Source organism: Antennarius striatus, chromosome 6 (genome assembly GCF_040054535.1).
Source record: "Antennarius striatus isolate MH-2024 chromosome 6, ASM4005453v1, whole genome shotgun sequence".
Taxonomy (NCBI): Eukaryota; Metazoa; Chordata; class Actinopteri; order Lophiiformes; family Antennariidae; genus Antennarius; species Antennarius striatus.
Window position 1 is genome coordinate 7,362,071 of NC_090781.1, and position 21,090 is coordinate 7,383,160.

Sequence of the window (21,090 nt, forward strand, 5' to 3'; positions counted from 1 at the left end):
TTTAACGCGCCAAATAAGAACAGAGTTAGTGAACCATAGCTTTTTCTTTTATTAAATACTAAAGAAAAACTGCAACATCATAGGAAAAAACACTCTCAAAGATATCGTGTCCTAGACAGGGTGGAAATCCTGTTCAGAAACCCTGACATTAAAGTATCTAAAACACTTGAATAATGACTTAAACTTCACTTCCTGCACATTTGCTGTATCTTTAGTTTGAAGGTGATCAACAGCTTAATTGCAACTCCAAATGTACCATTCTGGTCCACACAGATTTGGATCTTCCTGAAGTTCAGGTCAGACAATAGCAGTACCTTCAGATGTATTGTCAGCAAGTGAAGATCTCAGAGATGCCACTAGTGCATTGCGAGCCTAAATAACTCTAGACTACTGTTTTGATAAATAACAACTTCAAAAGTGTCCGGTGTAGTAAAAGACATGATGGATTTTTAATATCTGTCATGGGACTTGAATATCTGACTCTCATTGAAGTTTATCTCACAGCCACATACTATTCAAATCCATCTGTCTTGTCCTCATCTTCACCTAACAACATTTTCTTTGGCTCCACATAGTTGTATTTTCTATTTTGAAAGACTGAGCATGCAGTACATTCCTCATTGACCCTGTATGAAAAACAGAAAAACAGTCAGACCTCCAGACAAGCCATGGTTGTTTTGCATCTCCTCAACAATGTTCCGTATAGTTGAAGCAGATAGTAGAAATTGTCCGTAGAATTTAAACTAGAATAAAATCACATTTCTGAGGAGGAGAATGTGCAATATGCCTGGCATGTCCATGTCATCTTCATCTGTGCCTCTCTCTCTGTACCGCCTCATACACTTGAAGTTACTTGATTGGATTAGATCAGATGATGACTGAGTGGCAGACTTTCTCTACAAACAACTATTATCCCAAAAATCTGTTTTTCTGTGACATTTGTGATGCAAATGAGGATTTAACCTTGAAAATAATTCATGCTTTCACTGGACACTCACAGCACGGCCCCACACAATATAATTCTATCAAATGAGGTATTAGATCTTTAAATCTTGACACTAGTGTTGACACAGCGCCACTCTACATTTATAAGTGGCAGTGTTTGGAGTGACATTAACAAGAGTCAGACACAGCATGCCTCCAGGAAAAATTTGCCGTGAGCGCTCCATATCTATAAAATGTCGGCTTGCAACAGTCAGCTAGACAGTTACAGAAACAACGTGGTTTGTTTCTGAGGATTGCAGTGAAGCACGTAACCCTTCAATGTCTGGACTGACTTGGTATAGAAACTACTAAAGCTAAACATTTCCAAAGCCGGCCGTAGTTTGACGTAGCTAACACGAACAAACTCTATTGTTCTTATACACACAAAACTTCATTATTATTTTGTTAATTAGGCTGTACTGTGAAGTGATTTGAAAATAAATGTCTGTTTGTTACTACTACTACCAGGTACATGAGAAGAGTATTTGAAAAGCCAATTAAAGCAAATGATGATGCAAACGGTGATGATAATAACATTTGGAAAATCAAATCTGCGATTTTAGAATATGAAAATGTAAATGGCAATATAGACTACATATTCTAGTTACATCAGTAAAAATAAAGCATGTCCTTTTGAATTGTCCTTACTGTAGGTTGTATTGAGTTTGGCCATGAATCTAACCTTTGGCTATTATAGAAATATGATAGAGATACATGGTTGAAGGGGAGAGGCTACGTAGATATAAAAGGCTCATAAAAGACAAACAATTGACTATTTTCGGCTGGTTATACACTAATGAACACACATTTTTACATGTTATATTCTATTTTGTCAATTGTATGAATTCCCATAATTTCAGCAAATCACAGAGAGCCTAATATGGAAATTACCATAAATTCCAGACTATTGAGCGCACCTGAATATCAGCTGCATCAGCTAAATTTTAAAAGAAAAAAAACGTTTTTACAAGTATAGGCCACTCCTGTCTACAAGCCGCACGAGTCAAGGTTTCGTAACATGAGATATTTATACGGCATGATAATTGGGGAGATATTTATATTTATATTGAGTGGCAGTAGCTCAGTGCTCTTTGACTTTGACTTTGACTTAGTCTTGGGTCAGGGACCAGAGGTTGGCTAGTTCAAAACCCATGTGGGGCAAAAATTTCTGAGAGTGAACTGGCAGTGGAGAGGTGTCTGCTCACCTCCTGAGCACGACTGAGGTGCCAACCATCCCCTTTATAAGTTACTCAATGGGGGTGCACCGTGTGTGTCATATGCATGTAATTAACAAAATATACTAACAGTACAGTGGACAAATATTTTCCTTTCAGGGATTAGTAAAGTTGTTTTGATTTTAATTTAAACAGTAAGATGGTACACAGTGAGATTTTTAAAGATTTTAATTACAGGTACTGCTTTTTTGAGAACCTGGACATTAAAACAATACTGCCTTCTCCAATGTCTTGCCATCAATTCACTGATGCCAAGTTTCAGTGCAATAGCTCTGTTTCTTACTTCGACAGCAATATTAAATTAAAAAGTACATCATATAACTTTCTTTGCTTATTTCCCATCATAAGGGGTTGCATGATGTGCAAAATGTCTGTTGAAAACACAATCAAAGTACGACAGTCTTCCTGCATTATTCCATCCTTCTATTGTGCTTCATGCCTGGAGGCCGTTAGCCCGTGGAAACCTACAAATTAGCCGCATTGCTGTTTAAACTGCAAGGTTCAAAGCACGTGAAAAAATGATTGTCTTATATGCGTGAAATTACAGTATGTAAATTTAAATGTACATGTGAGTGAGTAATTTAAACAGAATAACATAGTTAATTTTAGGGTAATTACATGCCTTTGCAATTACAGCACTTCTAATTTACCCAAAATATTTACTGTCACTGGTGAATTTTGTGTTTTTACACCTCCATTTTACCACCTCATTTTACACCTCCCAAGACATTTTTCTCATACGTTAAACCTTAATTTCATAAAGTCATGGCTGTGATGTCTTCACAGCCTGTTTTTGTATCCTGCTGTACGTATATTACACTTCTTGCACAATCCAGCAGCTAGTGTTAATTAATTTAAGGAAGCTGTCATTGAAAGAAATCTCTGGGCTCCAAGTTCACTATAAATTACAATATCTGCCAAAGATAGGGGATATTTATTCCCTGATTCCTTTATTTAGATGTACAGCAGTGAAGCTCAGACTCATTCCTGTTGAGCCACATTTTGTAATAAATAGTCCAAAATGTAATAACTTGTTGATTTCATTTTGTAATAAAGCCGCATTTTGTAATAAAGTACCGCATTTTGTACTAAACTGCCCCAACGCATTTTCTAATAAATTTTGCCGCATTGTGTAATAACTTATGACATTTTCGATGTTTCTTACAAAATGCACCGTTATTGCAAAATGCGGCTCAACAATCCCTCACTTCAAATGCAAGCCATAGTACATTTCAATCAAATGCACATGACTGGATGCAGTGTTAGTAATGGTGAGACTGTGTGTGTGAGTGTGCGTGTGGGGGGGTGGGGGAGCTTTTCCCACTACTATCTGCCCTTTGCCGAGAGAGGCAGTAATTACTAAGGTCAAGGTATTCAACTTTCATAGGGGATAAGAGTAGGATTGAATCGCTATGACAAACTGAGAAAACGAGATTTTTCCATATTATCAGCAGATCAGAGTTTCTCTGTAGAGATCGCATGGAAAAAAATCCTCCAGATTAACTCATGATTGACCACAAACCACTGATATTTCACTCATAACACTTGCAGTTTGTAGACTTGAAGCTTTTGCAGTTGTGTGTGTGTGTGTGTGTGTGTGTGTGTGTGTGTGTGTGTGTGTGTGTGTGTGTGTGCATGTTTAAGATGGTGTGAATGCATAATACATTTAATACATTGACCGTCTTCCTCTACCTCTCTCTGCAGCTCTCCTCAGCTCTGCTGTTTGATGCAGTATATGCGGTGGTGGCGGCAGTCCAAGAGCTGAACCGTAGCCAGAACGTTGGCGCCACTCAGCTCTCCTGCAAGTCCTCCAAGATTTGGGAGCATGGCACCAGCCTCATGAATTATCTGAGGATGGTAAGAATACTTATGCTGGATGTGATGAACACAGATGACAGAACTATCCAAATATCCATGATTTGTTTCCTTGGGATAGCTGTGAACATCAATCCCATGTTAATTTCTGTATGGTTAATAAGGAGCTGCAGTTATCAGTCCAATGTATATAGGTTAGATTTAGCTACCAGCCATGTTACAATCAACAATGAAATTTAGAAAGTAAAACGGTAATCACCTGATTCTCATTCAATTATAACTGTGTGACAGAAAAATAATAATTGTAGATGTAATTTGTGTCGACTACACTAAATATTTACCGGTTACAACAGCCATTTAACGTCACTTGGAATAAAGGGTTAAAATCCTAAGAAACACTGTTCAAGTCTTTTAAATCTATGTATTTTTAAACCTCCCACTTCAGAGCAAATCTCACACTTCATGTATCGTTTGTACCAAAATAGTATTTTTTGCCATATTAACATTGTGATAGCTTTACCCTGACCTTAAAGTTAAGCAGCATTTGTGTGGCGTCACTACACCACACAAATAAAACATTTTGAATACAATTTACAACAGAACTGCAGCTATTTCTGTGCTTTTTGTATGGATTCAATAAATACAAGTGCAGGCTAGTTTTTTCATCACTGGCAACCAATCTAATCTTTTCCTTCTCTCTAAACTAAATGGACCATTTGCTTAATGTTTACAAAACAGAAACATTACTCACATTTTTTTCCGCCTTTTTTATTTAAAAAAAATAATAATTCACAGGTTATTTTTCAGAATGTCTGCTTTTATCTGTTATCTTTAGCTCAACTTGCAAACACAATAATAACAGGGGAAAAAATCATTAATCACATCAAAACAGAAAGTCAAGCATGTTGAGAGACTAATGAATTTCTTTTCACTGTATTTCCGAGCCTAGATATTTTCCATTACAACTGACTTTTAAGATTAACTGTTTTTCCACTAGGTCAGTTATTTGACCCAATTAATTTATCTCTATAAAACTGAAATGAGATATCAGTGATTTAAATATTATTACCTACAGGGGAAAATGTTTGTAAGTGATTGGTATATCTAAGTACAGTGGATCAGGTGACCTTCAAATGGTCTGCACCACCTCCTTAGTGCAGAGTCTGTGCAATATGCAAAGAATTGGAGTTGCATGGGATGTAGCTGTTTTATACTCTTTCCTACTTGTGTGTATATTGTCCTTGGAACATTATGGATACATCTAAATACCTCCAAATACATCAAGTATTCATCAGCATCAGCCCAACAACAGCCAACACGCAGGTTTCACCCAAGGGCCACCACTTGTCATAACCAAAAGGAATATTTCAACATGCCTGACATGAAGTGTGTTGGTTTCTGTTTTGGATAGGTAGAATTGGATGGTCTGACAGGCCATATTGAATTCAACAGCAAAGGCCAGCGGTCTAACTATGCCCTGAGGATCATGCAGAACAGCAAGGATGGCCTAAGGCAGGTAAAGTAACCTCCAGTCTTTCACGTCAGATTTTTGTCTTCAAAGTAATCACAAGCCATGCATCAAACAGCAGCCCCAAAGTCTTGCTCAAGCCTAATCCTCACATGCTTGATTGAAAATAATTTATATGTGGATTGTGGGGTATTTCCTAACATAGAATCCGCTGGCTAATGTTTACCTGTTATTACTGAAGATAAAGCTCTTCAGTATTTCTACCAAGTGTTATAGTTGTTTTTTATTGCAGGGATGTAACATAAGCTAGCAAAAAAAATTGCACCTTTTGGTAAAAACAACACCCATAAACAGTGGTGGTACCCGTTCGATTTAAGAACTACATTACTACTTTGCAGTGGACTAAATAACCATTTGCTTCAAGTTTCTGTTGCAAACATATGCCAGATTGTAGTGATGTGTATGGACACTTCACAATTCTTTCTCCCAGTAGAATCTGTCATTTTGTCATAGTAAATATGGTGCCTCCTGCACACTGTCTGTACAGGAGCCAAGAACTGGAGCTGGATAAGTCCTGCGCATCACTGAGAACACTAATTGGCTGATTTTAATATTCATTTATTTCTTGAATCAGCCATTGGTTAAAGAGCTACAGTATATCATGCCACCTGCTGTGGGCATGTTTTCCAACATTCCAGAGCTGAGCCTCAGATTGACAGTCAAGTAACGGTCTGACAGGATAAGCAGATATATATGTGATAATATTTTACAGAAACAGACAGACAGACAGACACAGACAGACAGATAGATGCTTTATTAATCCCGGAGAAAATTGTGGAGCTTTTTTATTATTGGTGCATGTCATGTTTAAAAATGCATACATACTGACAATTAGTACAGTTTATTATTGCTAATATTATGATTATTAGAATAGCAATTGCCTTGCAATGAGTTGGTATCTCATCTAGGGTGTACTGCCCCATTCGCCCATAGCCAGCTGGGAAAGACTCCAGCAACCCCCTTGATCCATACGTACAGTATATGTGGGTGACACCACGACAATTATGATTGTCTTGTCTACCAGGAGACGGATGGTTGAATGAATGAATGAATGAATGAATGAATGAATGAATGAATGAATGAAATATATGTTTTTAGTTTGTTGCTGTATGACTGAGGGAAAGCAATGCCATGGTGCCCTCTATTGACGAGCCACCACTTCCCGTAAGCCTGCTCTAGGAAGAGTATAAAAACTATACTTTTATACTTTCAAAAAATATGTCTTCTTGGAAACAGGAGACATCAGTTTAGCTGCTCTGCTACTGCTAATACTTTTACAGAAATGTTTGTGGGGTGCTTATCAAATGCTGATGTTTGATGTTGTGAATTATTTTTGAGTAAGATACTAGAATAGAAAATCCAGCTATCATTACTTTGTTTTATGAAATTACTATCATTTAAACAGGTTTTGTGAGTGTTGTCCCTCTAGTATTGCCTCTGGGATGCTGGGATTTGAAACTTCCTACATGACTAGCATTACTGTCTTTTTTTGTTCAGTGACATGCACCACCAGGCATTTCATTTCAGGACTAGAACCACCCTCCACAACCTTTGATAGAACCCTGCTATAACAGCCTTTTGTATAGGTTTCACACCAGGGAAAACTCTTTCTAATACTTAACAATTGATTCTGAATTGAACAGATTTGCCAAGATAATAAACACTGAAAAGAGACACTAATCACATGGACTGAGAGACTTTGAGCAGCTTTGAAGGCTTTTTAACAAATGGATGGCAGGAAAATTTGTGCCCTTGTTCTCTGTACTGTGTCTTTGACGTAGGAGTTGCTGATGTTGTAACAGAGCTTCAAAGGATTCATATCAAGGAAATGGCATTAGATCCTCAGGTCTCTAGCAATAATTTGTTTTGTAATAACTGACATAAAGCACATCACAAAAATCATCCTAGACTTTTTCTCACTGCAACGATATATAAATATTAAAGATGAAGAGAATTCGCATTTAAACTGTAGTCAAAGAATCTGGTACCTTAATTTTAAATAGATAGGGCGAGAAAAAGAAAATTGCTTCAAAATTCAAAACTGGCTGGGGAAATATATTTGGAGAAAATAATTGCCCAATACCCTCCAATCCATTAACAGAATCTCCAAACTCAGCCATCTCCAGCAGTAAAACTTTATGGTTTAGCTCCCAGGTGAAAAATATATGCTGTGTAGCATCAATGATAATTATCAGCACAAATAATCTATGGATCACAACTGGAAGTTGAATTGTGCATCAACGTGAAAAATCTGAAGTTTGTGTTTTTGTACATTTGTTAAAATTCCAGGTACTTCTTATTTCTAAAATAGTTCCTTGGCATTCCTTTATATGAATGATAAAAAGTTTATGTAGCTGTACTGTTCCAATGAAAAAATGGAGTGGCTGAGTGGTACAGCGGCCAGTGGAGCGGGTCATCTAATGTCCCAAGATCGGCGGTTCGATTCTCACATTCGCGCCCTAAGACTCCCAGGGTGTGATCTGACAATGGGAGGTGTCAGCTCACCTCTGGAGCACTGCCGAGGTGCCCCTGAACAAGGCGCCGTCCCCCCTAACAAGTTGCTTATTTGGGCGTACCAAGCAGGAGCTGCCAGCCACTCTACCTCCCCCTGCATGCATACTGGCTTCTTGTGTGTTCAGGGTCTGTTCACACCAATATACGTATATGCATGTTACTAACACTAGAGTGTGTCTCTAATTTCCCTTCGGGGATCAATTGAGTATATGAAAAGCACTGTGAAGAACACTGTGAAAACTATTGGAATAAACAGGAAGTAGAATACAGGTGGTTGTCAAATTATGAACATTCGACTTACAAACATTCTGAGATACACCATTCTGACTATTGTCCTGTAGCTCTGCTTCCTGCCACACCCCCTTCTTGGCAAGCTAATGAACTGTAAACTAGTCTGATTACAAAATTCAAAATTGTTAATCACGAGTCACGCTTAAGGGTAGTTAACTATACAATAACTATACTACACTATGCATAAGTATGTTAATTTATGTTTTTATTCCTACTTATTGTAGACTAACAGTCTTTTTTGTGACTCTGCGCTGCACCAGCATCACCATTGTCCCCCTCCTCTCGCCTGTAATTCCGCTGGGATAGGCTTCAGCAGCCCTCGTGACCTGCAAAACTGGAAGAAGCAGATAAAATGTTGAATGAATGAATGAATGAATGAATGAATGAATGAATGAATGAATGAATGAATGAATGAATGAATGAATGAATGAACAATAAAATGGTATTATGTGCTTACAGCAGTTTTGTAGTGGTTTTACGAGTCCAGTAATTGTGGCTGTAAAGTGAAGAAAATGGCATGAACTTGAATTTTATTTTTCCATGTATTCTTTTTGAAAACCAAGAATTACTTAACTGGAAATGATGCGTACCTTTATTTCATTATTTGTTGTTTTTATTTACTGCAATTGTTTCGAAGTATTATAGAATAGTACTGTCGTATTTAGAGTATTAATGGCATTTAAATGACCTCAAATGGTTATTATAGATAAATTATTAATAATTCAAGTTAGAACAGCCTCTCTGAACCAATTGTATTTGTAGGTTGAGAACTACCTGTATACTGTATATCTGTGCTTCTTTTTCAAGTCTCTCAAACTAGTGATAATAGCACAAATAGGCACGTGAGCAGGATAGAAATGTGCTGAAATGAAACAGACAATTGAAAGCATTGCAGTGTCCTTGTTAAAATTAAACAATAATTGCATATCAACAGAATGAAACAATTGTAATTGCTGTGCCTGACATCAGTGCACATAACACTCTGATTTGTACATAGAGCAAACTTTTTGCTTCTGAGGTCCTGCAGCCAGTCTGTAGGCACACATTGATGATCAGTCAAGATCAGAGTCTGATGAGTTCATTATGAAGGGAGATAAATGGATTAGTGAGGTTTGTTGAGCCTAAAGCGAGTGTTCAATGTCATGAAGGTGACTGTCTGTGAAATTGGACAGGTCCCCATGGCAACTTAATGTAATGCTACACATTCTGCAAAAGGAAATGTACAAAGCTTAACATGAAGAATAAATTCAGCTTCAAGCAGCACACAACTTTCCTGATGATATTGTATAGAATCGATATGGATTCTCAGCTTTGTTGTTACAGTAGACCAGCTGTAAAGCTCTGCACTTTATTGTGTGTTGTTTTGTTGTTTTTGTTTTGTTATTGTTGCTTTGTTTTCACTATAGGATCCAACATTCTCCCTGTTGTACACATTTGTTCACTCCTTTCCATATACTAAAAGAATGATGAGGGAAGAGTAACTATGGAACATGTTGCATTATCTTTTTGTGCTGCTTTCTTGCCAAGTATATTTACAGTAGTACAGTAGTGCTGCTTTAACTAAAGTAGAACTGATTATAAACTCAGTAGTGTATTTATTGTTGTTACAGAAATTATTCAATTTGTAATTTATGTCACCTTTGCTGATTATGTGACACTGTCTGACCTAAATATCATGTTTTAATCAAATGTTTTCATTATGCTGGATTAAGCCCAATATATAGTAGTTCTGCAATATACAGTTGTCACACAAGAGACAGAGAAAACACTGACAGTGCATTTAGTGATAAAGTAACAACTATCAGCACTTTTTTGCCAGCATTCATCTCTAGTCGTGTTTCCTATAATACTTTTAGAATTGTTCAACTCTCTCTAACAACCTGCTTGACTATTGTTTGCATATCTATTGTATGCAGCAGGGAATTGGTCCACCTTTGTGTGGACTAACCATAAAAGGCCACACAAAAAGGTTTTGTCACATGCACAGAGCTTGAAGAAATCCTGGATCAACAAAAAACATTATAAGCATTCATTATAATGCTGTTTGGTTTATGTCTGAGTTTTTGTCCAGTCTGTGAATACCAATGAACCCTGCATATGTGAAACCTGCTTCACAATGTATACACCTCTTCTGCTTTTGTCCAACTGACCTGAAGACATCCGTCATGCCTCGTAGTTTAATCTTCTTCCTCACTCCCATTCAGTCCTTATGATGAAAGATTACACACGAATATCTGCTTGCATGTTTTAATCATTAAATGTTTAACTCTTAAAGGCCTAATTTTAATAAATACCAACTAGAACTTTGTAATTCATGTTTCAACTCAATGTAGAAGTTGGATGTGCAGCAATGATCGACCAAATAACCACCCAGCCCTCTCTCACTAGACCTTTCATGCAGTGGAGAGTCGCACCTACAACCACCTCCATTAAAATGGGGCTGAGGCCCTCAACAGGGGGTAACAGTGGGAGCCGAAGTTGGCCAGACTATGACTGCAGTCCCCTGTTACAGTACTCTAATCCTAACCCTCCCCCCACACCTCGTAGTAATAACGTCAGTCAGGCAATTAAATTTTGGTTATATTTATTCGAATTTATTTTTCCTGGCCAAACTGCTTTGTGGCTCTCTTCAAGCCAAACCAAGAAAATTTACTGAGTTTCCTCCTATTTGACAACAATCATATCTGAGCAACTTCTAAAGTGTCTTACAATAGCTCGTTTGTTTTTTGTTTGTATGTTTATTTGATTGATTGATTGAAGATTGATTGATTGATTTTGCTTTTTAACTTTGTCTACCAATGCCCCCTCTCTTGCAAGCACCAGGCCAGTCACATAGAAGGAAGTGCTAATGGACTTAATGTGATGATTTCAAGCAGAAGTATTAAACACACCCTGCCAGTTATGTTATTTGAAAGAGTCAAGGTGTTAGATGGGGGGGGGCAGGTTGGTGGTATTTTCTTGAGTAACACCTTCCACATTCTGTCTTGTCTGCTTCAGCCAGGCTGACACCGCAGGTGCCAGGGATTTGGCAGTGACAGAAAGGGGTTTACTGCCCAGTCTCACTCACACACACACACACACACACACACACACACACACACACACACACACACACACACACACACACACACACACACACACACACACACACACACACACACACACACACACACACACACACACACACACACACACACACACACACACACACACACACGTACATACACAGCTACAACAATTTAAAGAGAAACTTTAAACAAGTTGGGTTAAAATCGGGTAACACCACCATGGTTAAGGCCAGTCTCTAGCCAGTCTGCGTACACTGTACACTTTATATTCAAAACTCATATTGAAATCCATCCATTTAACGTTTTCTGGAGATATATAGGAATAAGGAGTGCCTGACGTCGCCAGCAACCTCCTTTTCTATGCTCTGTTCTCAAATCACTCACCATCCCCTCATCCCTCATCCCTTCTTACCAGTTTCCTCATGTGTGACCAACAGCAATCCAGGGCAGACGTGGCATACCCAAGACCCCTCAGGCCACATCTAGCGGAGTAGCCGAAGTATCCGGCCCACAAGACAATATTGTATTCATATCAGAACCAGGGGTGGACAGTAACAGAGTAAATTTACTTAAGTACTCTACTTAAGTACAGATTCTGAGGATTTTTACTTTACTCAAATACTAGAATTCTGTCATACTTATTACTCTTACCCGAATACATTTCCAAGGCAAAGATTTTTACTCTTACTTGAGTTAATTTCTGAGAAGGCTCATGAATACTTGTTACTTTTAGGTTTGCCTGTTGTTGTTCCCCCCCCCCCCCCCAAAATGCAATTGGCCACACACAGTGTTCGTCAAAGAAGGAAACCTATCACAGTACCCGTTCTCAACTGGGATTTACGTAAAAGCGGAAATACGTCATCCCCTACCCAATCAGCTCAAAACAAGACCACGGTGGCAATGGCGACTGCCGAAGAAGCCTTCGTTGAATCTGATGAACATGATGAGCCGGAGTTTTATGAGGCGGAGGAAGAAAACCCATGGCCTCATCTTAAAGATATGTTCGAGTTTGTAGAAGTGAAAAAGGACAACGCGGACTCAGACAAGAAAAAGTACATTTTCATAAGCTTATTGTGTTTGTTTTGGGAGAGTGGAGCTTCCCTCCAATCTCCAAAAACAACTGATGGAAAAAGGGGAAAGATTTCATTGCTTATTCCCTTGCTGTGCATGAAAGCAATGGTATAAGAAATACTGCTCAGCTTTCAATTTTTATATGTATAGTTGAGTCTGCTTTTTGTACCACAGAATAACTTTTTGGAATCGAACCATCTGACTTTGATGCCAAGAAATAAAGTATAATCTTTTCATGTATCCCTTTGTGGTTAATGTGGAAAAATCAGTTGTGGATATGCAAATGGGCCTCCTGGGCCTCCAATGTAGTGATAAACTTAAGATAAATTCCCATCTTATATCATCAAGATGATGATACTCTCCCTATATGCTGCTCAAATGCTGAATTATAAATACCTGTAATTAGGCAGGCAGATATTTTCACATATTACAGCTTATTTGTCTGTCCCAACTTCTCTCAACTTTATCTATCAGTTTACCTGTTTAGGTGTCTACTTACCTGCCGATCTACCTAACGCTCTGTCTGCAAATGCAAAAATGCAAATTTAAGCTTTAACTGGAGTCAAAGTAACCTGATATCAATCAATTAATCAATCAAACAACTTTTATTTGTAAAATACTTAATTACATCAGTAGAAATTTCAAAGCGCTTTTACAGACAGAAAAACCCAACAAAACAAGAGGAAGAGCAACTTTAAGTGACAGAGGTGGGGAAAAACTCATTGAGGAAAAACACTGGGCAAGACCCAGACTCTGGAGGGCAACCATCTGGGTGGAAAAGAAATACAATGCAGTAAGGGACAGGGCAAGAAAAAGAGAAAAAGAGTGGCAGATAGGCCAGACAGTCGCTGTCTGGAGTTTAGATCCAGCCGCCGAAGTGGGGATGGGACTTTCAGGCTGCCCCCACTGACTACTAGATTGTTGTCTTCTATACTTTTTCCCCACCTGTCAAATAGTAGTGTCTTGCAATCATGTGAAGGTTCAATGTTGTATGAGCAAGAAAAGGAAATAAATAAATAAACAGAAGTTCCTAAAGTAATTGATGTTATCTCCCTTTAATGGGAGAGAGAGAAATACCCTCAGCAGTTTAAGCCTATAGCAGCTTATCTAAAAGATTGTTGTTCCTACTAATAGGCTTTATCAAAGAGGAAGGTTTTGAGTCTGAGGGTGTCTGCCCCACCTGACCGTGACCAGGAGACCGTTCCAGGGTATATAACCTCTACATCTGTAGTAGTGAGTAGGGTTGATGAAAATCATATAGGACTATAATGATTTGTAAAAGCTTATATAACCAGCTTTATCAAGTATGATACTAATATCATTCAAATCAACCAAATACATCTGACTTTGCTCCTTAAGAGACCAATTAGTGTATGCCTGTGCTGCATTTACTCTGTGAATATCCAACTATTGAAAAACATCTCCTCACATAATAACTTATTAATAGCCAATCATATTCATATATATATAAAGCTGGACTAAAGTAGTGATTCAGTAATCAATTTTCATACAGGCCTATTTGCATGAACTTTAATACTGGTAGCTTCTCTACTAAATTAAAAATGCAAACAAACCCAGTGCAATGTGAATGATATTACAGTTTTCTAGCTAAAGTCCAACTAAATGTGTCCAAATCAATTTGAATTTAAACATATATTTTCTATATTTGTGATGTCTCGTGAATGCAGCACAGGTCGGTGTATAAATAATTACTTATTTCTTCTACATCTGGTTAACAGAGTTAAGAAAAGAGCTTAAAGCATTGGTAGTCACGGAACAATGTCAAATTATCCACTGGTGGCTGTTTGTTCTATTTTTTAGGTGAGGTTTGTATTAAATCATGTATGCTGAGCTCATTGGTAGCTTGCATTCTTGCACTAGCAATATATTGTTTGTTCTGTCACACAGCTCTTTCTTTTTTATCAGCTTTAAACAATGTCTGCAGAGGGCTTTCTTATTGGCTGCTTGTGGGGTTGGTTTTTACAGTGTTTGAGGAGAGGTCTCTCCAGCTTTCCAAATGAGGACTTATGGAAACCTTCAGGAGTGGATCTCTATGGTCTGGTTCTCTCCCCCAGCTGTAGTCCATGAGAAAGTTTATTTCCCACCCAGAGAGCCTTAGCCTCTAAGGTTGGGCCAACTCCTCTTTGTTCTACTCTTGGTGGACTGGATGTCCAGTAGAGAGCCCACCTGGGCACCACCAGCACTAGCCCAGCGGTATCTACTATGTGTTGGAGAGTCAACATCATAGCTCAGCACAGCGCTGTTGACAGCCCAGGCATGGCCTCACTGTAGACCGCCTGGCTCGATGAACAAGTGGTTCCTTTAACAACCAGATCAGATGGTTAGAGCTCTTTCCTGTACTGCATTCAAAATAACCCAGCACATAAAAACACCTTGATAAAACAATGAAAACCATTTATCTTTAGAAACTTGTGATCAGGAACAGTGCAGCAATCAGTCCAAAGTTACTCACGTCTGTCAAAACCTTTGGAATAACTATAGTTTGAAGGTGGCAGTTCCGCTGCATAAATGGATCAGGCCTTGTCCCCCCTCCTCTTTAGTAGTTGCTAGTATAGGATATACTTTATTAACTGAAATGCCTCCTTGAGAAGTGTAGTTGGAATTTTGTCCAGCAGACTGGTAGTTTGTTTAGCAGAGGAGTTTAGGTAATTTAAATCAGAGTTCCATTTGCTGAAAGCATTCCTGATAACTCCTAGTTTTATCCAATTCCTCTGCTATTGGACTAATCGACGGCAGAGTGTGATGGATCTCATCCGTAAGGATTGTTACTTTAGAAAGAACTTAAGAAAGTCTTCCCTGCACAGATTAAAAGAAATAGTGGGCTCAATACAGTTATGTTTCCTGGTCAGCCTGCCTACATTGCTGAAGAGAAACCAAGGGTTGTCTTTATTATCCTCTATAAACGATGAGTAGTAGATGTTTTTGCTTCTAAAAAAAGGCCTTATTGCAAGTTTTAAAACTATCCTTCCAGGCTATATAGCTATATCCGTTTTTGTGGAACATCACAAAGTAATTGGGGTGGCAGTGATCAGTGGTATGGCGGGCGGTAGAGTGGGTCGTCCAATGTTCTAAGATCTCCGGTTCGATTCCCGTTCCCGCCCAAAAGCACTCGGAGTGTGAACTGACAGCGGGAGGTGTCAGCTCACCTCTGGAGCACTACCGAGGCGCCCTTGAGCGAGGCGCCCTTGAGCGAGGCGCCCTTGAGCGAGGCGCCCTTGAGCAAGGCGCCGTCCCCCTCACAAGCTGCTCATTTGGGCGCTCCACAAAGGGGCTGACCGCCACCATACCTCTCATTGCATGCTTACAAGCCCCCTTGTGTGTGGTTGTGTTTATTACAGGGGTCTGTACACACTAATATGCATGCGTGTGACTGACTAACTAACATACTAGAGAGTGCATTCTTAATTTCTCTTTGGGGATTATAACAGTATATAAAATAAATAAATAAAATAAAAAATAATTGTATTCATAGCATACCAAACAGATCTCCCTTTGACTGAGTGCTAAGTAGCTGCCTTAAGTACAAACACCTCCCTGCGGCACTCATTGTAAGCTATCCCTTGTTTTCCTCTCTTTTTCAGTGACATCTTCCCAGTTACTCCTCCTTGTCTCATTGTCAAGGAAAACACCAATTTACTTTAGACTATCAGTTCTCCAAGGCAGGTTCTCAGGAAGAACTGGGCGACTGCAACAAGGGCTTCACTTTTGTTCCAGTTCCTCTCTGTTGCAGACAGTGCAAAATAATTACGTTAAAATCGCTAAGATATCCGTCTGGTTTTTTTTAAAGAACAGTAACCTTGTCAGCATTAACGGATAAAACAATGTTCTCTTGAAAAAACCAGGAAAAATCATACTTGGGGAAATTTTACAGGGTCGGGGTACCAAGGGGAATGCATAGATCATCCCAGATAAAGTGCACCCCTGCCGAATCATTCAATGTATCCCAAAGGGTGTAAATAAACTGCTGGTGAACTTCAGCATACTTTCAATGTCACTGTATAACAAACTTCTCCGTGGTGCTTCAGAATAAGCTGCGCTTAACAAAGTTATAGGCCTTTTTGTGGCCTAACAAAATGAGACCAGTGTAATTAATGAGCTGGAGAACTCCAACATAACTCAAATTAGGTAGACATTGCTTGCCAGGCACACAGTAGGTCTGATCCCAGGGGATGACCTGCTCCATAGCTTCCATCAGCTTGTAAACTTAAGCCTTGGACAAATTTTGTAATCCATGCAAAGGTGGGACGAACATTTTTATGTCCTGCAGGTTGCCCTTTCAGCAGAGGTCAACAATGTCCCTGAAGCAGGACAGCTGTAAAGAGCCTCAGGACAGACTTCCTTTAAAATATCAGGTGGTAAAATGTTCCAGGAAACTTTATATAACTCAACAGTTAGGCCATTGATCCCAGGAGGCCCAATCCCAGCATGTTCTGCAGAGCAGCATGGATCACCTCCATCTGCAGTGGTTGGCCCAGCTGCATATTTGTCTCCACAGAAACGTGAGGTAGTGCGCCACAGAACCTCTCAAACAGTGAACCATTCTCCCCGTACTCACTAGTGTAGAAGGATGAGTAGAAATCTTAGGCTTATCTGGCCAGGCTCGGTGAGTTCCTTCCCTGTGTCAGAGAGCGGACCACTTTTTTTTTGTTCATGCTTTTTGCAGGCTGTAGAAGAAGCTAGAGTCCACTCCACCGTTGAGTGTGGTGTTATGGCTCAGGGCCACCTGTACTGCCCACTCTTATTGTGATGTTGTTCAGCAGACATGGACGATGAATTTGAAATAACCAATGACGTAGTATTCCCAGTGTTGAGCACTGAAACACAGGAGAGTCATTGAGAGATACACAACATTATGGGTCGAAATCAACCTGTGACTTTGTATGGAACTAAGTCAACTGGACTTGTAGGAAAACTACAATTTTTTGCCTCGAATCCAAGAGATTTCTTCCGTTCAGAACAGCTGGTGGGGAGTTCCAGATATTTATCATAGTGGGAGAAGATGTTGTCATTGAAACAGTCAAATAGGTTTCACCTATGGTCTGTACGGTACCACCTCAGGAAGGTTGGAGACACCTGGCAGTCGTTCAAGTAATGGTTTTGTCGCACTCACACTAGGTTAAATATCTGCAACTCCACACCAGCCTCTGAATAAGTCATTTGTACAAAAAGGCTTTTCCTACAAATCCGATTGACCTTATTCAAAACAGAGTTCTGTCATGTCCTGGATGACTAAGAATCTTCACAAAGCTGTGACTCAGGACAGGCAAGGCAGCCAAGAGGAAACACAAGCAGCAGAAACCAGGCATGCAGTTGAGGGAAGTTCAGGGATATACACAGACCTTCACTGCAGACTTTTATTTCAGTCACTAATAGCATTATGTTAAAGGATGATAATGTAAATGATGCTCAGTGTCCTGTTGCTACTTCTTTTCACAAACCAGTGTGAGGAGCTTGATGAAAGAGCCTAACTATGTAACTATGTTGGGTTTTGTATCTACTCAACTGTATTTAATTTGTTTCTTGCTGTTTTCCAGATGGCAAGAGTGATGGTGGTGCTTTCTAACACAGTATTAAATTAAAATCTAATTCAACCTGTTCTTCTGAAGGCACACACTGCTCTACTTTTGGAGGAGTCTCCTGATTCATGCCTATTTTCTGTTATGTTGGTTCAAAAGTATTTGAGCTGATGCGACTTTATTGAGTTACTAGATTGTAGTATCTGTGCAACATTTCTAATCTACCATTAGTTAAGAATATACTTCTGCCTTTGTGTATTTGTCTGCATGTAAGAGTTCAGTGCTCATACCCTGTGTGTGTGATTCAGAGCTTACCAGTGATACTGATGGAGTTGGCCCTCACCCCCCACTTCCTGCTTCTCAGCTATTCCCAACATCAACCTTACATCAAGCCCCCCACCATCGATGCATGTTTAGGAAAAGCCTGAGTTTTTCTAAAACACACACACTGCAGGCTGACAGCCAGCTGTGGTGCAACACACACACACCAAACTGCCATAGCCGTCCCGTCTCTGTGCAGCCCCCTGGCCCTAGTGGACCAGCCCTGGTTATCTGAGAGGAGTTTGTTGACAGTCGGAATCTTGTTAATTGGAGGAGACTGTAAAATAAACAGTAACTGCCATTTTGGGTGTAGCACACAACCTGCTATCTGTTACTTCACAGAGGAATGCTTTGTTTAGAAGAGGGTTCTTTATATGCTGTGTGTGTGTGTGTGTGTGTGTGTGTGTGTGTGTGTGTGTGTGTGTGTGTGTGTGTGCGTGCGTGCGTGCGCATGTGCGTGTGTGCAGTGAAAAGCAGCGTTCGTATACCGATGTGTTCATCACAGCAGGGGGTTGGTGTGCTGCAAATCATCTTGACCAATTTAGAGAGAAGAGATTCTCTAATTATATTATAATTTTTTAATAGCTTCACAACAGCTTTGGTGTAGAAGCCACGTGAGAAAAAAAAACCACATCAGAGAAACAAGACTAAATCTTCATTTCTCATCCAAAATTGTATTTCCATCCAGAAACCATTTTTGTTTTTTTTGGGGGGGGGGGGTTAGTTTTTTTTCCACACATCAGTACTGGAGATTCTCTTCTTTGGGGAAAGTGTAAGCTGCCCAAACAACCCTTGATAGTTTGGCTTACAAAAAAAAACTGTCACTGTTTGTATTATTAGCTAAGTTATATTTGCCTTTCCACTAAAATTAAAATTGAATTATCTAAGTACAGTGCTGTGATTAGGTTTGAAACTGAACACCACAAATCAAGTTCAGGAGATAGTTTGGCTTTGTGAAGAGTCCTTACACAGGAATGGATGGATGGATGGATGGATGGATGGATGGATAGATGGATGGATGGGTGGATCGGTGGATTTATTTATTGACCTACGATTTATTTATGTATTTATTTATTCATTCTTTCATTCATTAATTTTTTTTTATTTTTTAGAAATGACAAATTTAGGAAATCACTTAATCTTACACACATACAAGTTCAAAAACTGGCAGAGATAACATCAAATATTAGCAGGATAAAAAACAGCAAAGGTATACATAGAATAGAGATAATGCCCACATATAACTGAGGTAGGCCAAACTGAACATTGAAAAACGTGTGTGACCATGGGTTATACGGGAAAACTTAGTCTTGTCTTTTTTGTGTGTGTGTATTCTCTAGCAGCAACTGCAGTGAGGACCATTTCCTCATCTGATGAATGTATACAGCATTTTTCATTGTGGAACACCTTCTTTAACCCTCAGTATTGTTTTTGTATCATTTTGTCCCACAATCCCATTCACATTCAGCACATACATTATTTCTGTGCACTCGTGATGACTTGTAAGATGGCCTATTTCTCAAACAAGTACAATAAAAGTTCATTCCCAAGGTGTCCTTGCCACAAGGTCATCAGAGAAAGAGCTGAGGAATAGAGATGGTAGAATCAAGTAAAGATTTCTTTTCTTTTCTGTAGTTGTTTTTTTTTGTTTGTTTGTTTAATGTCCATTTCTTTGCCTCTCAGAGAACACTAAATACCTAGAATATGCTTTGCAACCCCGAGCACAGATACAAGTGGGTATCACTTTAATTCGCACACAGTGAAGCTGTTATTTTGAGAAGACTTCATCCACTTAAAGAGAGATTGTGGTTTAGATGGCAGTGTTAACAGCATTTAATGGAGCAAATATACCTCAGTTCTTATTCAAACCTGCTTTATCCTGTCTATGGTGTCTATCTTCCCCAAGAAGCTATAGACAAAAAAAGTTTCATAAGCACTGTGACTTTATTTTCAGTTACAAATACATACAAAGGAAATTGCTTCAGAGTGGACAAAGTCCAAAATTATAAACAAAACAATCCTATCTGGGAATCCATTAACTAACCTCATAAAATAAAGAAAACCAAATCACGAATACTCTTCCCTCCCAAACTAAGTCATCAGCAGAAAACAAGTTGACCAAAACAACCCTTGAACAGAAAAAACTAACTCTAACTCTACGGACTAATTCAATCTGCACATTGTAGACAGTTGGGTGAGGAAGAAGATGAGGAATGCAAACCACTGCCCGCTGCCTATTGGCACCTACACACCACGTTGGCACTGTATATCCAGCACATACTGTATATACAACTTCTCCAAGAAGCAGTCCATCACCAGCATGAATGAGAGTTCGTTCCACCAATCGCCTCTCAGTCTTGACACACACCTATTTGCATACAACAAACACACATCACAGAAAAAAAGGACACTGACAGAAAAACTAAAACCACAGCTGTAACAAACCAAACTTACCAAGTGTGAACGGAACCTTATTATAGAGACTGAGACATTGTCTGATTTCCTCCAGCTGTAAAATCTGAACACATTTCATTCTAGAGAATGAAAACTGCTATTATGCACATGGTACTATGCCATCAATAAATTTAATTATGTATTTTGTGGTGAGCAGTAAAGGTAAAGGCAGGAAATGGACTCAATAAAGGAGGTGCAGTAGTCACCATAGTGATATTTGTGATCATGTCCAGAGACTCATATCGCACACTATTCATCACCAGGCTCCCCAT

At 39.1% G+C, this 21,090-nt stretch overlaps 1 protein-coding gene across 1 annotated transcript in view; it reads left to right on the forward strand.

Moving 5' to 3' along the window:
- grik4 (glutamate receptor, ionotropic, kainate 4) overlaps nt 1-21,090 on the forward strand; it is a 298,309-nt gene that overhangs the window by 239,013 nt on the left and 38,206 nt on the right. Inside the window, exons 10-11 of the mRNA XM_068316994.1 lie at nt 3,924-4,076; nt 5,446-5,550. Coding sequence (XP_068173095.1) covers nt 3,924-4,076; nt 5,446-5,550 — 258 coding nt within the window. The remainder of the gene's footprint in view (nt 1-3,923; nt 4,077-5,445; nt 5,551-21,090) is intronic.